The 24,642-nt window shown below is 33.5% G+C and overlaps 1 protein-coding gene across 2 annotated transcripts in view; it reads right to left on the bottom strand.

Annotated features, from left to right (window-relative positions):
• Window positions 1-1,453: 1,453 nt before the first annotated feature.
• LOC112052546 (connectin) overlaps window positions 1,454-24,642 on the bottom strand; it is a 311,702-nt gene continuing 288,513 nt past the window's right edge. For both annotated transcript variants that reach the window (XM_052886048.1, XM_052886049.1), the window contains 2 exons: window positions 4,803-5,866; window positions 1,454-3,547 (listed from right to left, as the gene is read on the bottom strand). In XM_052886048.1, the coding sequence (XP_052742008.1) occupies window positions 3,051-3,547; window positions 4,803-5,856 (1,551 nt within the window). In that variant the 5' untranslated portion in view covers window positions 5,857-5,866 and the 3' untranslated portion in view covers window positions 1,454-3,050. The remainder of the gene's footprint in view (window positions 3,548-4,802; window positions 5,867-24,642) is intronic.

The following is a 24,642-nucleotide window of genomic DNA, read 5'->3' as shown; positions in this document are numbered from 1 at the left end:
AAATCTATTTCTTTTCAAAATTTCACCCAAATCGCTTTAGTAGCCGCAGCGTAAAAGAGGAACAAACATACTTACACACAAACTTTCGCCTTTATAATATTAGTGTGATTCACCATAATTTTCTAAACTTAAATGGAATCTTAAAAGTCTGTATATTACTGATATCAATTAAGAAGAAGATTAGATTAGAACAAAACTTCAAATTTACATTCGTTTACTTTTACATTTACACTGTTCGTATCATTTGGTGTCATATTACCATTGAGTAATACTATTGCATTTCGAAAGACGACTTATCGGTTATATTACTTGTGTGAAGTGACAAGTAATATAACATCTGAATTCGATATACCTAATCGCTTAATCAATCTGGAATCTCTGATTTAACAGAATAGTATTTGACTTCGTATGAGTAAGAAATCTGAACTAATTTTCTATGTAGGGGTAGGGTAGGTTTAGGGCTGGGTTTAGGGTAGTGGTAGGGTAGGGGTAGGGTAGAGGTACGGGTAGGATAGGGAAGTGGTAGGGTAGGGGTAGGATAGGCATGAGATAAGGGTACGGGTGAGATAGGGGTAGGAAAGGGATAGGGTACGGGGAGGGTAGGGGTAGGATGGGGGTAGGGGTAAGAAGGAGGAAAGGGTGTAGGTAAGGTAGGTGTAGGGTAGGGGTAGGGTAGGGGTAGGGTAGGGGTAGGGTAGGGGTAGGGTGGGGGTAGGGGTAGGGTAGGGGTAGGGTAGATGTAGGGGTTGGGTAGGGTAGGGTTGCGGTAGTGTTAGGGTAGGGTAGGGGTAGTAGTAAAGTTGACATCGAAATTTACGCGGACGAAGTCGCGGGCGTCCGCTAGTTTTCTATAGAGGTAAGATTTGATTTAATTTTCGTTTGTTTGTCTATTCCCATTTAACTCAATAACTACGCGAACGATTTGAAAATTTCTTTCATCATTAAAAACAACTTCTTTTCCGAGTAACATTCCGAGGTTATATTTTATCCCTGTATTCAAACAGGTATGAAAGCTACGCAGGTAAAACCGCAGGGCGTCCGATAGTAAGCAATAGTGTCAAAAGGTTTTAATTTTCATACGTTTGCATACTTTTGATTTCTGATTAATGTATAAAATATAATTTATCAGGAAAAAAATTTAATTAACTGTTAGAACTATTCATAAGGTAATAAGGTCTATATATTAATGGTATTAGATATCGTATATATTGCAATGAATTTGAATGAAATCGTTGAACTTTACGTAGATTTTTTAACATCGAATTTCAATTTTCAAATGTTTTTGTTCCATGTTTTCAATTAAAAAATGAAATATGACTTGAAAATAAATCCAGATATATTGTCTATAAAACTAGAAATAAAAATTAAAACGCTCGTGTAAATTCATGATTTAAATTTGATTTGTATAATTATTTAGTTAATGAGATCTTTACTTTTAATTAAATTAAATATAATAATATAATTTTGATAAATATTATAAAGCTATTATAAATATTCGGACAAAATTAAACATAAATTTAAATAATTCTAACACAGTTTCATTTACAACACTTTTATCAATTTACAACATTTATTTTATTTTATGGTGAATATATTACATTCTCATAATACTTACTTTAAAAGTTTTTGTGTGCTCACTTAAATATAATTATCTTAAATTTAATTATAACTTTATTCATCGTAAACACGATTTAAATTTATCTATATTCTCTTGCATTATATATTCTTAGAGTATCGTTTTTTAATGTCCCTGTGTTTATTTTTAATAAACGAAAGTATCTTAAACTAAATAAATGTTTATAATTCGTATATTAAATCATAAACGAGAAAATAAATAAGTTCGTAGTAAACAAAACGTAAATTTGCAGTAAAATCTCCTTGAATTTATTAAAATACAACTTATTAGTGAATAATGTTTTGTGGTTTAAAGCTATGTATTTAGATCTAAATAAAGTCATTTAATTTCATTTCCCTTATCATGGTACATATAGTTTGTGAACTGACATTACGATATTAAAACATTAAAAAAAATACAAAACAAAGAAAGGAGATCATTCACGCTCCATACATTTGTGTGCTATTTTTGAAAGTGCCAGCCATCAAAAAAAAAATGGCACGACTCGTTAGAATAAGTCATTTAGAGCAATACCTAATATGCATAAAAGTTGTCGGGTGGCTCTGAACCAAGTTATAAAGGTTCGACGATTCGTTATTTCCATACATTTTGTCAAATTTAAAAGAAAAGAAGCTGATACGTATCGCTGGAACTGCCCATTTGGAGCAATAGTTAGTATGGCTCAAATATTGTAGGATTGGTCTGAAGCAAGTTATTAAGGTTCGATGACTCGTCACTTCTATACATTTTATTGAGTTTCATAATAAATAAAAGATATGGATTTAACTAATCATCGAAACTGTATAACTTGACTCAGAGCTATACTACAGCGTTTATGCCGTAGTAACTACTGTTGCAAATGGCATATATTATATCGATACGTATAATTTATTTTTTTGGCCGGCACTTTCAAAAAGGGCCCAAAATGAATGACCTTTAGATTCCATTCTAAAGATAATAAATGTAGTAACCAAATGTAGCAATAAAAATAGTGATTTATCAGCCATAACGGTTAATTTTCATTTTATAAGTGGATGACGTCACAATATGAAGAGAGAGAATGAGATATTAGAAATCTTTTTGTATTTTTCTATACAAATATATTAATGAAATCTTTATTATGAAAGCACAGTTATATCAGAATTCCATTAATTTTTGAAAATTAAAATAACCTCCAATCCTTATTGCCGATGTTCTCTCTTATATTCGAAACTTTAATTATTGACGTTAATAAAATATTTATCATGCTTTATATATGATCGGATAATAACTTTTAGCTTACAATTGCAATTAACATCCATGTCAATACTAATTACGGTTTCAATTTATTGCCGTGTACATACTAAATTTAAATTGCGTTTACAATTTTTAGCTTTAAAATGTAAAATAGTCTGTATCTCACTTATAATAATGACTAGATTCGTAAATCTAACACCTAAGTGAAGAAAAACACAAAAGAAAAACTCCATAAAACAAGGCTTGTTATGGATGGCCTTTTGTTGGCTGCATTCATTTCTTGATACCTGAAGGTCTTCATTTCATTTTGTATTGGAATAACTGGATCTATTATATAATGTGGTAGCTCAGTAGTCTTTTTGGTATCAACAGGACAAGGCAGTGTTTCTGGTGCTATCTTTAGTACGTTCCTTTTAACGCCTTTCTTCGCGCTTGTATCACTTAGTGCATTATATTCATCCACTTTCTTATCTGTTGAATTTGTTTTGGTGAATATATCTACAGCATTTTCATTATAATGATTGTCTTGATTAGCATTTGATGTTTCTTCTGGTATCTTGTTATATGCGGAGCTGACTATTGGTGGATCCATCTTGCATGTGACACCTTCCAAGGAATCTTTCGTGTTCTGGCTTTTTGTCTCGTTTCGTAGAGAATGCATCCACTTCAGCCTGCAGTCGCAAACGAAGTTATTTTCTGTGGAAATGAGATAAAAATAATATTAATTTTTATCATCCAAAATTCTTTATCAGTTTACTGGTTTAGTAAAATTTGTAATATAGTATTTTTCATTGAAATTTGGTTTTACATTTAATATAATATTCTATTCTTCAATATAACTCTGTTTTAGATTTTACTATGACTGAAATATTATTATTGAAAGATAATATAAAACGTAATTATTACATATCGTATCAAATTTACACCTTTTGGTGCACATGATTGTGTTATAATATAACCAACAGACTTTTAGTTGAAGTAGTTTCTATAAATGCAAAAGCAAACCTAAAAAAAACCGTGGCACCGTCCGCAGTGCATTAGGAAAATAGTTGGAACTCCCGCAAATTATTCAACGTGAGTAAACAACCCCGCGTATTCCTACTTGCATCTCACGAGCATAACAAAGTCATTACCATATAAGTCGCGGGTTTTGTCTCTATTACAAAGAGCAGTTTAAATGGCGGCGAGAATTTCTCACCAGCAAACTTTCAAACTGACGCCGAGCCCGCCATTTGAGGAGATAGTTCTACGCAAGTTAAAACACCCACAGGAATCATAGGAGAGAAAACTGCTAAACACGCTGGCACACTTACAAGATGCAACGTAGTTTTTTGTTAAACATTGATTTATATCAATACGTATAAATAAAATGTATGTGTCTGACTGTGATTTCAAAATCAATGTGTATTTACAAGTATTTATAGCTATTTAAACGATATAAAAATATATCAAGCTTTTTAAATTTCTGTCTGTTTGTCTGGGCTAATCTCTAAAACGGATAAAACGATTTTCACTGAAAGATAGAGAAGGTTATGGAGCAACATATAGGCTACTTTTTATCCCCAAGAAAATCATGGTTCCCGCGGGATTTGTGTTTCACGCATACGTAATCGAAATTTTTAAATAAGCTCGAAATAATCTAGTAGGTACTTTTCTATGAAATATTATTATCATTGAATTTATGAAAACTAATTTTAAGCAAAATAATATCATTGAAATGCGATAAATCGTTCCAATGTAAAAGTAACAAACTTGTTTAAATTTTCAAATATTTTGATAATATTGATGAGATGCATTGCAAGGTTTATTTTAAGTATGTTTCTACCTTAAGCGTACTAAGTACATCAAAGTTACACCAAACGCCCATTTCTACTCGTTATAGATTCAAAATGTTTTCGGTTTATCATACTCGTACGAACGTTAAGTAAGTATTATATATTCATTAAATTACCTTCCAAGAGTAAATTGCTGCCTGAAGGCTTCAAATTATCCAATATGGGCTTGATGTTGTCAAAAGTTAGAGCGTGGAGCTCGTTGGAACGCAGGTCTAGGGAGCTGAGACCCCTCACGCCCTCGAACAGGCCGGAGGGAAGCGACCCCAGTTTATTATCATCGAGGGACAACTTCCGAAGTTGGGATAACCCATCAAACGCTCTCTCTGATATATATTTTAAATCATTCTTCCCCAACAATAACTCCTGCAAGTTCCATAATTCAGCGAACGTGAACTCAGTTAAATTGTACACGCGGTTCTTTCTGAGGTCCAATCTACGTAAATTTGCCAATCCATCAAACGTGTGTCTATTCAAGTGGAATATATTGTTCTTATTGAGTTCCAATTCCAGTAGATTGAACGCGTGTTGGAAAGCCCCGTTGCTTATTGAAGAAATATTATTCTTTGACAACACAAGTTTCTGCAATTTTGGCACATCGTAAAACGAGTCTCTCCCTATTTCTAATATCATGTTCTCCTCCAAGTTTACAACTGTCAAATTGGGCAAATGCGCGAACGCATACTGTTGCAGCGTTTCAATTTGGTTCTGCGATAGTGATGCTTCTTTTAAATTGGTTAAGTTGGCGAACGCGTAAGTGCTAATATCAACAATATTTCCATACTTGATATTTATGGATTTAAGTCTCTGTAAGTACTGGAGCGCTTTGGTCGGCACGTATCCTAGTGCGCCATCGACACGGACGTTGAAAGACAAACTTTGCAAAGCCGGCTGTGTCGCGAAACTTTGCCAGATGAGGTCGTCGCGGGGTATACCTCCGTTGAATACCCAGCATTCCGCCTTTGTCGCGTTTCTGGGCTCCCGCGTGTTCTCACAATAGCAGTGCACTTTTGAATCGCGATCCGTGATATCGCATATATTCTTTTGAAAGCCGCCCGATTTCTCTTTGGTACGTCTCTTACTATTGTCTCTCGCTTGGACAGCTATCGACATCTGGTTCACGAGTGAAATTACAATACAGACGTACATCATCCTTTGCAGAAATTGCTCCATCTTTGTTTATCTGTAACAAAAAAAAGGAACGTTAAAAACAAAAATCAAATTCATTTATAAATGCCAGAAGTCTATTTGTCGATATAATTGGATATGTGTGAAACCAATTTAAAGCGTAAAATCCCGACCTTTTTCATTACATTTATGTTTCAAAGAGCATTTTAAACTTATAATACCAAGGTTTTATTTATTTTATCAAATATTTTTTGTTGAAAAATATTAATGTACATTAAGAAAATAATTAAAATTAAACCTACTGATCCTAATAGCGATACAAAAAATTATAAAAGAACTACTACCAAAAAACAAAATTGTATATCAAAGTTAGTTAAAAACGCATCAATTTTAAACGAACTTTACACATATATACAAATAAATTAACACCAAGAATAACAATATTATAGAACATTCGAACACTTGATATAGTCGTAATTAAATTGACACGTGCATTTGGATTTAAAACACACATATTCCAATTTTAGAACTAAGTTTCTTGTAATTATTGCTGTAAAAAATTTCCTATCATTTCCCCTCAGAATACAGAAAACCACCAGAAGGAGTGATAGCGCAAAGAAGTGAAGCCATTTAAACTACACATTTTACGATTACTCACTCTGTGTTTGTCGTGTTGTTTGACGTGCTATACAGGTGACAAATTTAATTAAATTAAGCCGTCTTGTGCTATTCCTTCGTGTAAAAATGCCGTTGGTAAAAAAAAGAAACTGAATAGGATCACATTTCACGTGTAAGTAGCACAAATAAATATTCTTATGTTAAAATAATGAATAATTTTTACGTGAATTTAGTTGTCATAGAAACCGATGACTTCATTTTGTAAGTGTTGCCAATGTAATTGTTTTGATTTTCCCTACTTTTAATTTCAATTCAAGGATTTATTATTTATGTAAAATATTAATCAACTAAATAGGTAGGCATAGGTTCCGGCAATTAAGTTGAAATAAAATTGTGGTAATCAGCGCAGATAAAGAAAGTGTAAAATAATCTTAAAGCTTTAAAATTTTACAAATAACAATGGCGTGCTATATTATAATAAGTACGTTCGTTCTTGTCTGTTTGTGTGTTTGTTTGCACATTTGTTTGTTTTCGTGTGCTTATTTGGTCTTTTGTTTGTTTGTGTACCTACTTGTTTGCTTGTTTGTTTGAGCAAGAGGATTAAATAAAATATTTTTATCTTCAAAACACATTCTTAAAAGATATTAAACCAATTCAATGGCCTTATTTATACTTGAATTTTAAGAGACATAAAAATTAGAGAAATAAGACGAGATAATAATAACTGTGCACACGATTGAAATACATATTTATAATAATAATATAATATAATTATATGGAATATATAAAATTATTATTGTAAATATGTATTTCTTTAGTTTGTTAGTTGATAAGTTTTATAATAACCGTCTTATTATATCTATTATTTATTTGTCCTTGTCTTAAATTTTTTAGAGTTCATTTTCTTGCTGACTCTTAGCAATCACTAGAAAACCGGTCCCACTGTTTTTATTATTTACCATACAAGTTAACATTTAATGTGATGAACTGTACACTTATTGTTTTCCTTTTAACATTATAAATTTTTACCACAAAATAGGGAAAAATTTAACAGCCTCATGTACTAGCAACATTACGCGGGTGAGAATTGCGACTAGTGCAGGCTGTTGTGTACAATTTTTGGACACACTGCGCACTATAGAATGACATCTAAACGTGGCTTCTGGTGGTTTTCTGTATTCTGAGCATTTCCCCTACATTGGACTTAGGTATTTAAAAACATTTATTTAATGTATTTGATCTAATAATAAATTCATATTTGAACTTTACCTTATCCACCATATTTACCTATCATTAAGTAGAATTTAAATTAGTTTCGCTAAACACATTATAATAACTAAATTAATAGAATTGTGTTTACTAAGAAGAATTACCACAAATAAAAGCATAAATATTAATTTAGATTATTAAAGATTTCATGATCAAACATTTAAATGGTAATGGTAAATCAATCGGATTTTCCGAGTAATGGTTGGATGAATCGGTCTCAGAACAAGAGCCTAAATTACCGGTTCAGTTCATACAATTAATCCGCGGGCTATTTGAATGAAAAAGCAATTACAGGTCAATAATGCGACGCGATTTGAGTTAATTACAAAAAGAAATCCCTCACTCTGCAGTTGACTGGAAATTACCAATAATTAGTAGGTATTAAGCGATTCGTTCTGCAGCGATAATGAAAATTCGGATTGATCGTTGAATTTGTAATTTCTCGTTAATGTAATTAATGTAGACCCTCTTTTTTGGCGTGATATCGCGGTTTACTAAGTGACACGTAGGAAATAGTTTTCTCCTTGATCTGTAACTTTACTGGTTTTCCTGTAGGTTACACGTAGAAAACGATTACTTAAAGCTTCGATGAAGGTAGTTTCAGGAAAACCAGTAATGTAACAATTGCTGGTTTTCCTGAAACTACCTTCATTTCATCCTCCTTCTAACAAGTTAGCCCGCTTCCATCTTAGACTACATCATCATTTACCATCAAGTGAGATTGTAGTCAAGGGCTAACTTGTAAAAAATAAAAAAAAAATACTACCTTCATACTCTTACTTGCATGACATTTAAGAAACAAGTAAGTTTATATCGATGTATTATTATTACCCACGAAGATTGAAAATTAGGTTTTACCAAAAATCTGTATAGTTTGTAAATGCAACATTGCTCAAGTTTATAAAATAAATAATATTTTCGTATAGTTTTGACGACACGCTATAATAAACTTGAGTGAATCAATCTAGGGCGGTACAATGCGGTTTTTTACGAGTATATACTAGGCACCGAATCTTTGCAACCAGTAGCATAGTTCGTAGCGTAGCAATTGTAACTTTGCTTATGTAGCGTCATACCAAGTAAGTTAATAATTTATTAATATAGTAATGTTGTTCACTTTTATTCATTTTTCATATTTTTTACAACTAATATCCTTCATCAAAGTTAAACCCAAAATAAAACGCCACCTGTACGCGTTATATAATACTCTTGAACACAGAATGCATAAATTTTCACAGCGCACGATAAATTTAATATCGCGTGGCAATGTGAATTATTTCAATAACAATATTTATTATTCATTGACGATAAATTTGGTTAGTTAATGTTTGTGAGAGCGGATTAGTAAACAAAAGGTCGTGTATGATACACAATTACATACGTATAATTGATAGTAGTTTCAATTATACTAATTTTAAAAAGAGATAAATCTTATAGTGTTGTAGGGGTAAGGGGTTATTTTGATAATTATTTTACGCTATATCCCCAATTTATATTTATATTTAGTTATATATCCCCTTACTAGTTTCATTCGGGGGACAATACGGCGATAATATATGGCCTATAGCCTTCCTCTAAATAAATGGGCTATCTAACACTGAAATAATTTTTCAATTCGGACCGGTAGTTCCTGAGATTAGCGAGTTCAACCAAACAAACAAACTCTTCAGCTTTATAATATGGGTTTTACGGAATATGAAAAATTCGGTTGTTACTGATTTCATGATAATTCTATTAAGTCGCTAACTTATGTCAAAGTGAGTGTTAACATCGGCTGAAAATGAAATGATGATGCTTCTTAATCGCTGATCATCATTATCATGATACAATTTTATAAAAAAAACACGTATTATGAATATTTTACGCACCACATTCCTGGTATTATTATGGTAAACGAATTGCTAAAAAGATGATGTTCATGTAGATTAAAGTGCAAAGTTGACACACAAAAGTTATTAAGTTCACAGCAATTTGTACAATGTAGATTCAGATAAGCGTTATGAAACATGCGTTTGGACATTTGAAATTCAAAGTGGGTTAGTATATGGGTCGACATACATTTATACGCATGTAAAATAATAAAATTCTCAACTTTATTTTCCAACAATCAGTCAAGTCAATAAATAATAGTTCTGCAATAAATAATAATCATCAGCCTTGTCTTGTACTAAACAAATTATTTAAATTCAGGAACATTTAATTTTCCAGAAAATGTTCATTAAAATGTTGTTTAATAGACGTTTGTTGGTCTATTTAATTATTAAACAAATTAAATATAAATAACTTGATTGTAAAAATAGCTTAATGAAATTTGATTTTCGACAATAAGCTAATAATATTTAGCTTTACAATTTTCATATATTCTACGTACAACTTATTTGTAAATGTTTATAACAATAAAATGGCCTGAATATAATGAAACGTATGTCCTAATGAATAAAGATACAACTTTTAATACCCCTGGCGGTTTACGTCCCGAAAAGTCCATTTTTTGCTGAATTATTGTATATTTAAATTAACACCGTTACACCGAGTTTGTGTAGAGAGTCCCTAAGCCCGTGTCATACTATCTGATTTTGCGAACGGAAGTGGACCGGATTAACAATAGAGCAAATTTATTGTTTGGCAAATAAAGCGAGGAGCATCGTTCTTTTAAGCTGATTACTTGGGAAATAGACCTTTATTCTAGAACTAACTTTTAGTAGGAAATGTAGTTGAATGAAAATTAACATTTTTTTTATGAGTTTGTTTTATTAAGTTAGATTAACTTAATAAATAAAAATCAATAGACAAATAGTATATGTGTTATTGAATTACGGTTGGAATATGAATGAGATTTTCATTTAACCACGTACAGAAATCACGTATTTATGTTAAATGTTAAATGTTTAAGGGTACATCATATCTATTTAACAAATTATTTCAGTATCACGTCAGTAACTTACGAGTGAGTAATACAAACGTAAAGTTTTCCGATTTAATTTCATATTATCAATATATTGTATTATGAATACCTTATTATTAAATTTTGTGCTTTAAGCCTCTATAGCCTGTTAATATCCATTTCATTTCTTTTAAAGAAAGTAATAAAAAAATACTTTCTATCAAATCAATTTCCTGAATGTGCTAGTCTTGAATAGAGTCTTCAAGAATAGCTTTTGTTTTTAAACCTTTATCGAAACGTTTTAAATCACTTGGCACTACTGAATTAACAATCTAATCCGCTAGCTACGGAATAACCCTCCAGTTGGAAAGGAGTCGAAACTAAATAAATTAAAGAAAGATAAAAGGTAGATAAACTACATAAAATACCCAGAACTCCAATCCTTATAAATAACCGCGCTTCTGATTGAGTTATCAGCGAAGTTGAGACAGGGGTAATAAAGACCGGTTTCGTACGAAATTCATTGAATAATCTCGTCGAATTTACACCCGGCGCTCTCGAGAATGGTAATGTGCATAAAAATTGGGTGAGTGTATTTTATTAACCCTAACTCGGCTGATTGCTTTATGATTACAGCTTGGTTATATGAATTATAAATAAATAAGATATTTAAGTTAGATTTGCTGATGCATAAAAAATTATGACTATTAATAATAATTTAAAGTCACCATTTTATGTATGAATCATGGAAGCAAAACTGTTTTTTTTTTTCGAATTAGTTCCTCATCGTAATAAAATCAAAATGTCAGCAGTTCGATTTTGCCTGATTTTTTTTTTATTCTTTACAAGTAAGCCCTTGACTACAATCTCACCTGATGTTAAGTGAGGATGAAATCTAAGATGGAAGCGGGCTAACTTGTTAGGAGTGGGATGAAATCCATACTCCTTTCGGTTTCTACACGACATCGTACCGGAACGCTAAATCGCTTGGCGGCACGTCTTTGTCGGTAGGGTGGTAACTAGCCACGGCCAAAGCTTCCCACCAGTGAGACGTGGAATAAAAAGAAAACCTTTAAAAAAAAACCTTTTAAAAATTAAGAAAACCTCAATCGACCCAGGACCTCTGTCTTGTAATCCACAGCACATACCACTGCGCCACGGAGGCCGTCGAAAACATTTGTTCATTTTAAGTTAACGATTTTATTTATCGCCATTATGTTAAAAGTATAGTTATAAAAACTAAGTAACATTACGCATTATGCTTACCAGGAATCTATAAATTATAAAGAAGTATTTTTCTCCAGCAATATATTAGCTTCACTGACCTACATTATACAAAAGCACCAGAATTACAACTACAGTACAACTTACAAGTGTGTGTTCCAAAGAATTTATCTGTTCGCGAGAGATTTGCGGCAATAAATCTCTTCTATCAAGGACCTTTGGACCTTTTTATCAAGATTTGACGCCAAAAAGCACCGATGGGCTTGACATTTTTTGTCTCAACTTATCTCCTCCCCAAGGGGCATTTAGAGCGGGACAGAAGGCTCGCGATATTATTTAAGAAGCGATTACGAATGGGTTAGGGGTTTGATTTATTTGCCTTTGGGTAACAGGCGGTGTGAAATATCTTGTATGTTGTTCAATCTTTATATCGAATTATGCATGGGTTTCTTTTCTTTCAATGTTATATTTATGGATGTGGCGAAAATGTGATTTATTGATATACGAGGCAGTAAAACATTTGCTGCTGGTAAAGTTATTGTGTAGAGATTTATATTCCTATCATTATTACTAAACAAAAATGTCTTGTGCCGCCAGCATCCCAGCGTCTTCCTGCAACCCGCTTGATGTCCTCAGTCCACCTAGTGGGCGGTCGACCACAACTGCGCTTTCGGGGTCGCTATTCTAGCACCTTGGGACCCCAACGTCCATCGGCTCTTTAAACTACGTGCCCTGCCCTTGCCATGCGACTAGCTGAGCTATGTCAGTACCTTTGTTTTCTTTTTTTTTTCTTTTAAATAACGACAACGACGTAACTGTACTGTGTATTTGTCCTATTTTCCTTTGGATCAAGAGGTCCTGCGTCTGAATTATTTGCTTTTGCGTAGCGTTTGTGTGCGTGTATGTATGTGAGTGTATGTGTATGTGTGTGCGTATGCGTGTCTATGTGTGTGCGTGTCTGTGTCTGTAACTAGTTTATCTTTAATGAAATAGCGTGATAAGCCCGCCAACCCATTACTCCACGCTGCTCCAATGACAACATAGCGTTCTTTGCTGCATATCACATCTCCGGTAAAGTGGTAAGGCTGGCTTGTAGTGGATCTTCAAAGCGAATGATAAATTAGTTTATCTTTGTTTTTACGGCGGCAGAAACTGCAGGGCACTGCTAGTATAATAATTGTAATCTAATACTGTTATCTGCAACATGGAGGGGTACTAAAGACCCCTTGCAAATAACATTCATTGAATAATCTCGACGAATTTACGTTCATCTCTGTTCTGAATCATAATGCGATGAACCGTTAGGAGTGGAGTTTTTATAGTACAGATCTTATAGTTACATTGAAAGTAATGAAAATTTTAAATTAAAAAAACAAGTAAACATTTTCTTGCTAGATTTGGGTTCATTGGTAAATTTAGAAAGCAAATATGTAATTCGATATGAATAAAAATATAAGTATTCGATACATATTATAACCTAGTATTTAGTTATAAAGTTTGTGTTTGTAGTAAGGATGTTTGTTACACTTTCACTCAAAAATAACAGAATGCATTTGACTGAAATTTGGAATGCAGGTCGTTCTCATTGCTGAGCTCAGTCTTCTCTCAGAATGAGAGGGGTTAGGCCAATAGTCAACCACGCTGGCCCAACACGGATTGGCAGATACACAGAGAATTAAGAAAACCCTCTGGTTTGGAGGTTTCCTCACGATGTTTCTCCTTCACCGTTTGATATTTAATTTCAAATGCACACAACTGAAAAAGTTGGAGGTGCATGCCTCGGACCCGATAATAGATATTAGGCTTTTAGTATAATAAAACAAATATTTTGTAGGAATTTATTATCATATATAACTCGAAAAAACTAATAAAAATGAACGAAGAAGACCTAACCATAGCTAAACTTTGCATATAAAAGTAAAAATATGTTGATGTTAATATAGTCCGAGGCTGAGTATGACTGAGGAATGGTCGCATGCATTTTAGTGCCGAGTATTAAGTCGGCTGACAGTTTGGTACAGGCTGACTTAGCATATTCAAATTCTGGGATAAGCCCTCAGTATAGAATACAAAATCTATTTTATTCAATGCGGAATCTATTATTATTCTATTTTTATGGACAAGGATCCTTACCGGATTTTCTAGTGACGAGAACCTATTGATCCGATTGACCATAATCTTTAGCTGTTTTAGGGATCTGTACTTCAAAAGAAAAAAATAACCCATCTAAATATATAAATAAAAAAGGTTAGTAGTAGTAGATTGCAAGAGGGCCGGATTTAGAACGTCTATGGGCGGACGAACTCGTGGACGTCCGCTAGTTCCTTATATCCTCTATTCTGTCCTATCCTAACATCATCAAAAAATATTAAGTCTGGATAGACAGACAAATAGCTTAAAATTAAGTCTGGATAGATAGACAAATAAGTATTTCGTTTTAAGTCACATATAACATGTATCATCCTTGTGGTGCTTAGTAATTTTTACGGATGGTGATAATGGTTCGATATCCGACTATGATCAAACTGATATCAAAAATATAAATCTAAGTGTATTGTTGTTTGTTACAATATAACCACTGCATTGCCACAACTTAACCGTCCGATGATCGATTAGAAGGGAGCTAAAAAGAATATTTTAGGCACCTTTAAATACGAAAATCTGTTACCGAGGGATAAAATACTCATAAGTAAAGTCGCACTTAACAGCTGGTTAAATACATTAAAGCTTTTAAAATTGTAATCGAATTCATATCCAAAAAGCCTTTTAGTAGTATTCGCTTTTATATTTTTGTTATTGGTTATCCTCGGGCACATAAAAAATTCACTGTGAACAGATGAAAATACAATTTTATTTTACGCTTCAAACAGATTAATACTGTAATACACGATCTATATAAAATTCTATGGCACCAAAACCAAACTGGCCTAACAACGTTTTCGATTATAGCGCGCTTTGCCGTGCCCGGGCATATCACACAGTACGACCATAGCGTGCGGTCAACAAACAAGGTGTTGGCAAAGCAAGCGACGTCACGTGCCAAACATTAACTATAATGTTGAAATATAGCGGACGCGGACGGTGTTAACCTTTTCGAATGTGAAGGTAAAGTGTATGTTACAGGAATCAAATTATAACGAATTCAAAATATCAACACAATAACAATATTTAATGTTGTCGCATACAAAAACTTATATATATATATATATATAGCAAACTAGCATATGAGCTATTTAAGGAACGCGTGCACATCTTGTTATTAGCAAAAATAATTCTACTTACCTGCAATATTTTTATTGATTTTTTAAATAATTTCAAATGACAGAGTTAATGCGTCGCGGGTTTAGAGAAATTAAGCTCTACAACTTTAGTAACTTTAACAATTTATTGACAACGCGGCGCCCACCAACAAGTGGACGTCTAGCGACGAGGCGGTGTGGGTCGGGTCCCAGGTGGGTCTAATGAGCTAAGACCTTTAATGTCAAATATATCATCTACCTGTAATAATTAGGATATATACTTTTGTGTAAGCGTTGTCAGCAAGATAGTAGGTATTAGTAAGTATGTGTTTACATTATTACATTGCCGTCCTAGTAATAAAGAATATGAATAAAGAATATGTTCCAGCACAATGTTGTGATTTCGAAAGTTAACCTAAAACTATTAAATTAGTCTAATTTTCAACAGCAAGTCAGCCGCAAATTTTAAAATTTAGTTACCAATATTAAGTAGTTAGCCATTTAACTCGTAATTTCTTATCTTTTACTTACTACACTTTGGCAGCGAGCTCTGGAACAGGTTGCCAAAACCATCAGGACATAATTTCTATTATGTATTGCCATTTTATTTTAATGCCTAAAATACTGTTATGGTTTCGCGATTGAATTTCAAATATTTAGCTTTAATAAGTTTTATGGTTGCATTTTGTATGATGAATTTTCTGGATACATTCCAGAGGCTAATAGCGGTAAGCGTAGTATGGATTAATTCTTACACTAAATTCAACGAAAATTCCACGTTTTTATTCAAGACTAGCGGACGCCCGCGCCTTCGTCCGCGTGAAAGTAGATGTAAACTTTTAACTACCCCTACCCTACCCTACCCTACCCCTACCCTACCCATTAAGAATGCACACGCCCATGCAATTTCCCTTCACTGCTCTGCTCCTATTGATCGTAGCGCGATGAAAAGTATACTATAACCTGCGCAGGAGTGTGAAGAATAATTGTACCAAGTTTCGTTAAAATCCGTCGAGTAGTTTTTGTTTCTATAATGAACAGACAGAAAGACAGACAGACAGAAAGACAGACAGACAGACAAAAATTTCTGCTGATTGAACTGATTGCATTTTTGGCATCAGTATCGATCACTAATCACCCCCTGTTAGTTATTTTGAAAATATATTTCATGTACAGAATTGACCTCTCTACAGATTTATTATAAGTATAGATAGATATAGATGAGATTACAAAAATGTCTAAACATAGGCATTGCTAGATATTTGTTTGGATAGCTGCCTTACGAACCGGTGGTCTCTAGAAATAATCATCTTTGAGTACTTGTAAACTTAGTTTACAAGTTGCAACTTAGCATTTGAAATAAATGAATTTGAATTCGATATAATATAGTAAAACATCACAAAAACGATGATATCTCATTGTAAGAGGAGACTCGTACTCAACAGTGAGCCGAATATGGGTTGTTAATGACGATATACCGCTACACTAGAAGGATTGATAGTATAATAACAAAAAAACCGTTTCCATGTTAACCCGTTGTGGTTGTTTAATCAAGCGCTATACAATGCAATAATATTGAACAACTAGCTGACGCCGTACGGTTTTACCCGCGTGGTTCCCGTTCCCGTATGAATACGGGGATAATATACAGCCTATAGCCTTCCTCGATAAATGGGCTACCTAACACTGAATTAATTTTTCAAATCGGATCAATAGTTTCTGAGATTAGCGCGTTTAATCAAACAAACAAACAAACTCTTCAGCTTTATAATATTAGTATAGATGTAAACAGGTCATTACAGGTATGAAATAATGCATTATAAAGTGGTTGAGGGAATCCATAATAATTAATTTTGCGTCAGTCTATTAGAGCTCTAATTTTAGATTCGTGCTCGATTTAATTAAATTAGAACGTTTTAATTATACACTTTCTCAATATTTGTTTTAATTATATACCTATTACTCACTTTACTGATTCCGTTATACTCTCACCATCATCATTATTAGACTACTAACGGACGCCCGCGACTTCGTCCGCGTGGAATTCAGTTTTTCACAAATCCCGCGGGAACCGTGGATTTTTCCGGGATGAAAAGTAGCCTATGTGTTAATACAGAGAAAAAATCTCAGGATCTCAGGGTAGGCAGGACAATAGTACGTTCTTTTTTTTAAAATAATATCTTTAAACCGAATCTTCCAAAGCGCCAACCACCTACATTGGACGAGCGTGGTGGGTCTGAACTCCATATTATTATCTGTCGTGTATAAAGGCTAGCTCTGTAGTCGACCGTTAAAGTACCAAGGCAATTGATGACTATGTTCATTATTTTTTTAATATTGTAACTTAGCAAAAAAGAATAAACAAATACATAAAATAATTCATAACCTTAGCGTAACCTACGATAACCTACATCGTTCAAGGCTAGAGCCCCCAAGTTATAATAATAACGTTTATAATTTACCTCCCGCGGGTAAAACGAGTACGTGTCTTATGACAAATTGGCCACTTAAGCTTTAAGTTGCGCGCCGACCGTATAGGCAGAACAGAAAATATAATATGTCTAATGGTTATATACAATATGACACCGTGTTATAGTATTGATTTAATGTGAATTGATAAGTAAGAAGATCAAAATTAGAAGCGATCTTCACTCATCTGTCGGATGAAAAGTGTTTTATTTAAAGTTTAATAAATTGAAACAATAACATTTTTTACCCTTTTTATGTCTTTAAAACTATTGTTAATAGTTTAATTTTGTTATTAATGTTTGAAATGTATACGGTTAGTATCAGGTCAACTAGTATTTTTTATTTTAATTAATAACTAATACTTCTCGTACCCTTCATAAGACGTAAAGCCTTTGTTAGGAGTATTATTAGGATATCATTCTTTTCTGAATATCCAAAACGAAAGCCTGTATTATAATAAGACATACTAGCCGACGTAAAATAGGCCATAACACTCATAAATAAGGTGGTAACTGAATTTCCAAAATCGGTTCCGAAGATCCACAAATTACCCCTTAATGTAAGTATAGATTAACAAACCGTGATAGCCCAGTGAATATGAACTCTGCCTCCGATTCCGGATGGTGTGGGTTCGAATCCGGTCCGGGGCATGCGCCTCTAACTTTTCAGTTGTGTGCATTTTAAGTAATTAAATATCACGTGTCTCAAACTGTGAAGGAAACATCGCGAGGAAACCTGCATACCAGAGAATTTTCTTATGTCTCTGCGTGTGTGAAGTCTGCCAATCCGTATTGGGTCAGCGTGGTGGACTATTAGCCTTATTATCAACCCATGTTGATAATGATGATGATGATGATGAGATTAACAATGACTGTAAACAGTTCGATAAGGTAGGTAATTCTCGACCGTCAATCGTATTACCACTAATCCTTAGCTTACTGATGTACTAGGGTTACCTACGCATAAAGCGATAAGTCCGCTTGATGTGTTAATAATCTTCTTGTATATTATTATCGAAATACGAATAATAATTACTTGATTAAAAGATTACCGCAGACTTATATTATTGTTTGATTACTGAAAAAAGGTACAATATTAAAGTATATTTAAAATTTTGTAAGAATAAATATATTTTTAACACTATCAAGTTAGTTCCATAGTAAAATTAAAATTAACAATTTAACAATGCATATTTAATTGTGATAATGATATTCTTAATAAAGTTTATTTCTTGATAATTAGATTAAAAACTTTTAATCTCAAGCTAAAGCTACTTTAACGTGATATCGTCAAAATCTTAATCAAAATTAATATATTTCAGGTAAGCCTAGTTTACATGCACTTTTGTAATTAATGGTGGACTGACGACATGAAGCAAGTCGCAGGGATTCGCTGGATGCAGGTGGCTCAGTATCGTGATGTTTGGAAGCCCCTATAAAAGTCCTATGTATTGCAGTGAATGTTGATCAGCTGATATGATCACGATTTCAAATGTCAAGTTTGACTATTTGTAAAGACTCTACCACCGGTCCGGTTCTACTGAGAAGAGTAGGCAAAATACAGTTACTCATGTAAAAATCTGTTTGTAACTGCGCTAAAATGATGTACCTTAGAAAAATAAAACTTATCACTTATTACACTTGGGTCTGGATCCTTAAAACCTGCTGAATCTCAAAGCCATACGCTGCAAACTCCATACTTACCTACCACTACGGTAGCCATGGTACATTAGGGTGAGTCTCGTTTGTATGAGAAACAAAAATGTTTTGTTTTGACTTGTAATAGCTATAAAAATGTGTTACAAGATTATACGAACTTAAATAAAAAGTTTCAGTGTAATCGGATATTATCTTCTGCCTCCGGATTGATCCTGAAATTAGAAAAATGTCGAAACAAATGGATTTCTTAAAAAAAATATTAATGACGTAAGTGTAGGTGATAATAATGATACACAATAAAAGATACCTATATTTCACTTAAACGTCAAATTATAGTCTAGTTTCAGCCAAAATTTAATAAAAATAAAAAGATTTTTGACCCACCCTAGACTACAATGTACGTAATATGTATTCTATGGCCATAGTAGGTACCTGTGATAGGAACATGAACTAAAAATCTTTCAATTTTTATAAAATAAAGCCGGTGTGGCTTTCTCATTCTATTAATAATTTTACTCAGAGCAAACGGAAAAATAACTTGTAATTCATCGACTTGCCCCACGAAATTGGTACCTTTAAAACCAGTGCCGACTGTATTATTTTAAAATTCACGAGAGATAAATCACGAAATTCGCCCTGGAAACCTTTTTTGGCAGCACCACGCCTTACTGGTGCCAAGTCGACGAAAAATGCTTCAAGTGATCATGGTTTCGGATTCATCAAAAATTATACTGTACTGAGCTTAAAAGTGGCTGACACGAATAATAATATCGATGAGAGCACAAATTCACAATTCATGAAGTTTATTATTAATTTTTATCGAAAACGAGGTCTTAAAAGTTTTTCGGTAAATTTCGGTTTTTAAATTAGTTTCAAGTACCTACGCCGTAGAAGTAGTGTGCGAGAGGATTACCAGCAAAATCTCTTTATAACTTGCTTATAGACCTTGGCATCTGCAGTAAGTTCTATATTACAACGGGTATCCAAAGCTGCTCTAATAGGATCTTACCGAATTTGGCTAGGCAGGGAGAACAACACGAGCAGACAACGGGGATTGTTGATCGATCGTCAAGGAATTCCTTAACCCTACATCCTGTAGTCACAAGTCCAGGACTCTGCTCGGAGTTTTTCTCTCTAGCACGCAATAGAACCGGCACCTGCACGGTGAATCCATGGAATGCTAAGATATTCGTCTCTCTCTATGAGTATTTATAAAACTAAAATAGACAGTTTCGGTGACTGTTTCATACCACCACCAACTAAATATGACAAAACGAAAAATTTTATTACCGTAAGCCCGCGAATCTGCATTAGAGCAACCTGGTAGGCCTAATAAGCTCCATAACTTATTAAAAGGGAGTCCTGTAGCGCTTTTCTGTAATTATGTTTTTATAACTCACAAGTGTGAGTTTCGAATCCGCCTCTAACTCTCACTGTCTAACACGATACTATAGACTGAGAAAGATAGAGGTGATTTCGAAACTCACACTTGCGACTTATCTTCTATCTATATCTATAGGTACTTATAATAAATCTGTAGAGAGGTCAATGAAATATATTTCCAAAATAATTATCAGGGGGTAAGAAGTGATCGATACTGATGCCAAAAATGCAATCAGTAAAACTTATGTCTGTCTGTCTGTCTTTCTGTCTGTTCGTTATTGAAACAAAAACTACTCAGCGGATTTTAACGAAACTTGGCACAATTATTCTTCATACTCCTGGGCAGGTTATAGTATACTTTCATCGGACGAAGCCGCGGGCGTCCACTAGTACAAAATATAGTTACAGAATAGCACTGCTAGGCCTGAAGTAGACCGCTAAAATAGGCTGATAATGATAAATTGTGCAGTTTTCAAAATGTATTACAGAATTTCAGTTAGGCACATAATATTCAGCATTTCTAAGTTCATTCGAGCAAACTCGAATATTGTATTGCATTCTGTATCTTCGAATATTGCATGCGATGCGATGCAGGTGAAATATGCAGTGATATTTCGGTAAAGTGAGTGACTAAAAGTTGCGTAGCTAGCTAATCTTGTTTTCAATACGTTTTAAATTGAAAATAGATTATTATATATGAGTAAACTTATATATATTTTTAAAGCCCAGTGGATGTGACCTCTGCCTCCGAATCTGGAAGGTGTAGGTTTGAATCTGGTCCACGGCATGCACCTCCAACTTTGCAGTTATGTGCAGAAATTACTTATCAATCAAACGGCGAAGAAAAAATATCGTGAGGAAACCTGCACACCTGAGAATTTTCTTAATTCTCTGCGTGTGTGTCTTCCAATCTGCATTGGGCCAGCGTGGTGGACTATTTGGCTTAATGCCATTTTGAGAGGAGACTCGAGCTCAGCAGTAAGCCGAATATGGGTTGATAATGATGATGATGATGAAACTTACTACTCCAGAGGCCACTCATAGAGCCCAATTTGTTGGGTTGTATCATTCGATGACGTATTTTTTTATTTTCATTTATTATTATGTACTTAGACGTAAATAAATTTTCGAGTAGGTAATGTATATTCATCCATAGTATATAATATTATAAAGGAAAAAGGAAAAATTTGATTATTTTTTGTATGTTTTAAATAGGCTCTGAAACTAATGAACCAATTTGAAAAATTCTTTCACTTTTGGAAAGCTACACTATCTCCGAGTTCCATATATATTTTATCCCTATATTCCTACGGGAACGAAAACCACGCGGGTAAAACTGCGTGGCGTTTGCTAGTGTATTAATAAAGAAAGAAAGAAAGAAAAATGCGTTTATTTCGAAATTATGCCACACATCACAATACCCTCCGATATGTAACATAACCCACGAATCAGGACACGTAGCGCTGATTTTCAGTTGGAGCCACAGATTGTGTAACGCCACGAACACAGCCAACACAACCTTATAATCTAAACTAATACCTACAATAAATCTCTCAATAAACTCACAACAAACACAAGACTTAAGTTTGCAGAGACTCTTCTACCAATTTGGAAACTGGAATCAACTGAGAAGAGGTACCTAGAAGCAAAGCAGTTGCTCTTTGGAAACATCAATATTTGCAATAATTTGAAAGGCGATCCGATTGCCCTCAAGCATCTTTGTTTCTATAGAAATCTCAACATAATAACTGCTTCAACACAATCAACTTTATATCCTTTCCTAACTTCAAATAAACTGTTTGCCCAGTTATAAGGAACTATTTAATTACAATTTCTAGATTAATTGAGAGCCAACCTAGATCCTCGGTTAGTGCGCTGAGCAATATTTTGTTAATATTGTCATCACTGCTGAGAGCGAGTCTCCTCTCAGAATGAGATGGGCTAGGCCAATAGTCCACCACGCTGGATTGGCAGACAGGTTTCTTAAAGATGTTTTTCCTTCACTATTTGAGACAAGTGATATTTAATTTCTTAAAATGCACACAACTGAAAAGTTCGAGGTGCATGCCCCGGACCGGATTCAAACCTACGCCCTCCAAATCACGCCTCTTGTTGATTGATATATTATACATCACAATAATCTAGTGAAAGCTGAAAATTAAATAAAAAGTTAATACTAAATAAGTTTTATCATTACGACCCCGTTGCTTGACAACTGTTTGATCGAAAAAAAAATGATTGATAATAATAATGTAGCACGAGGGTAGAAGAGTGTGTGACCTAGTTGCGATAGCGTATATCAAAGTGTAATATTGTGACTGAGCCAAGTAGGGCCAAAATTATTATAATTAAAGCCATTACGTCTGGGCCACAAACTTATGGCCCACTCGGTTTGCTACAAGCGTCATGAAGTTTGTTTCAATTGTTACTCTCAAATATGAAATACAACATACAACATGTATTACAACAGCTACTGAAATACAACATACAGCTACTAATTAGCATATTCTCGAGTAAAATGTTCGCATGAGCGGCTTTCCTTAAAAAGTCAGTTTCGTAGTAAGCCAGTCAGAGTGCCATAACTTAAACGTCCATTCCCACGAGCGCTATATTCAAATAGAACAAATGCATTCCCAAGATTATGTTCACACGTCAGTGTTTTAAAAACGCGTCGCTTTTTTTCGGGCTGTGTTGCGTTTTCATTCTTAATCATTTTCTTTGACGTATGCTAGTTGAGGTATACAAAATTGAGATTCATTGTAAAAACGTCATCCGGTCCTTACTTGTGGATATCACAATAGGTAAATGATATTATGTCAATTGATTTGATATTTATTTTAATAGGTTGGTAATAAAGACCAAAATAGTGAATTTGACAGGCCAGCAGATTGACATGACAAGTTTGAATTAACGTTTGACGCTGACGCTTATTGATTCGTGGCCCATAATAAAAGTGAAGGTAACCCTAAAACTTCATAAAGCACTTTCTATAATAATAGTCTTTAGGTGCACACGATTTTGTTTGTTTTCTTTATTTATATTCCCAACGCAAAAAAAAACGGGTGTTATGAGTTTCTCTCATACTTTCGAACCGGTAATAGAGTTACTACTTACTGACAGAATTACATATACGAGTATTATAATGTAGTAAGTAAAAACAGAATATTATAATATTTTTTCAAGTTATTTATACAACTAAGTAAAAAGTTTATACTTATTATTTGTGGAAAAAATACTATTGTTATAAAGCATTATTAATGTTTCTTTCCCCTCCAATTAAGAGAAAAGCTTTTCCTAGAAGTAGTTATAATGCACAACGGTGATAGCTCAACAACTATCTTGAGATTTTTCTATTTTAATCACTATAATAGCTAACCGCTACAAACGCTAATGCTTCGAAAAACTAAAAATATTATTGGAATTTAATAGTGATTATTCCATTAATAGGCCCACTTGAGCTTTCCATAGCTACGTTTTAAGTTGTCGTAGCATTAGCGTTTTTAGAAAGAGAATCGATAGGACATGGCTATAAGCCCAGAAGATTTTCTAATGCGTTGTCTGCATTTGAATGACTTTTTCACATAGGTACTCGTACTTCTAAAATGAAACTGCTCGTGCAGCAGCTAAGCCGTTTTTAGTGTGAAATATTTAAGAGATAGATTGCATCCTAAAAAAAATATTTTTATTAATATTGGTTTTATTTTTTTATATTGCAATTTTATTTTCTGGCAAAGATAACGAAAGATCAGTTTTTCGTTATTTATGAAAAAAAAAAGTGCTTTTTTCAGTTGAAACAGTTAAAATGTTGGGGTAGTCGTCTCTAAGACTGTAGAATCGTAAATATATTTAATAAACAGTTTTAAACTATCATAATAATAACCAAACAAATAATTTAATGAAGATTAAAAAAAACATAATCTCTCTAAACATTTACTTTCTTCTTTAAATTACGTGTTGGGAAATTTTATCCTTTATATTCTTATTATTTAATAATTATTATTTGTGTATAAAATTATAACACTTAAGCTACAAAAACATTTTCTAAAGAGAACCTCCATTGCACTCAAACCTCCATTGTTCAACTTTA

Source organism: Bicyclus anynana, chromosome 16 (genome assembly GCF_947172395.1).
Source record: "Bicyclus anynana chromosome 16, ilBicAnyn1.1, whole genome shotgun sequence".
NCBI classification, from domain to species: domain Eukaryota; kingdom Metazoa; phylum Arthropoda; class Insecta; order Lepidoptera; family Nymphalidae; genus Bicyclus; species Bicyclus anynana.
The sequence above is the reverse complement of the archived record's forward strand: the minus strand, read 5'-3'. Positions and strand labels throughout refer to the sequence as shown.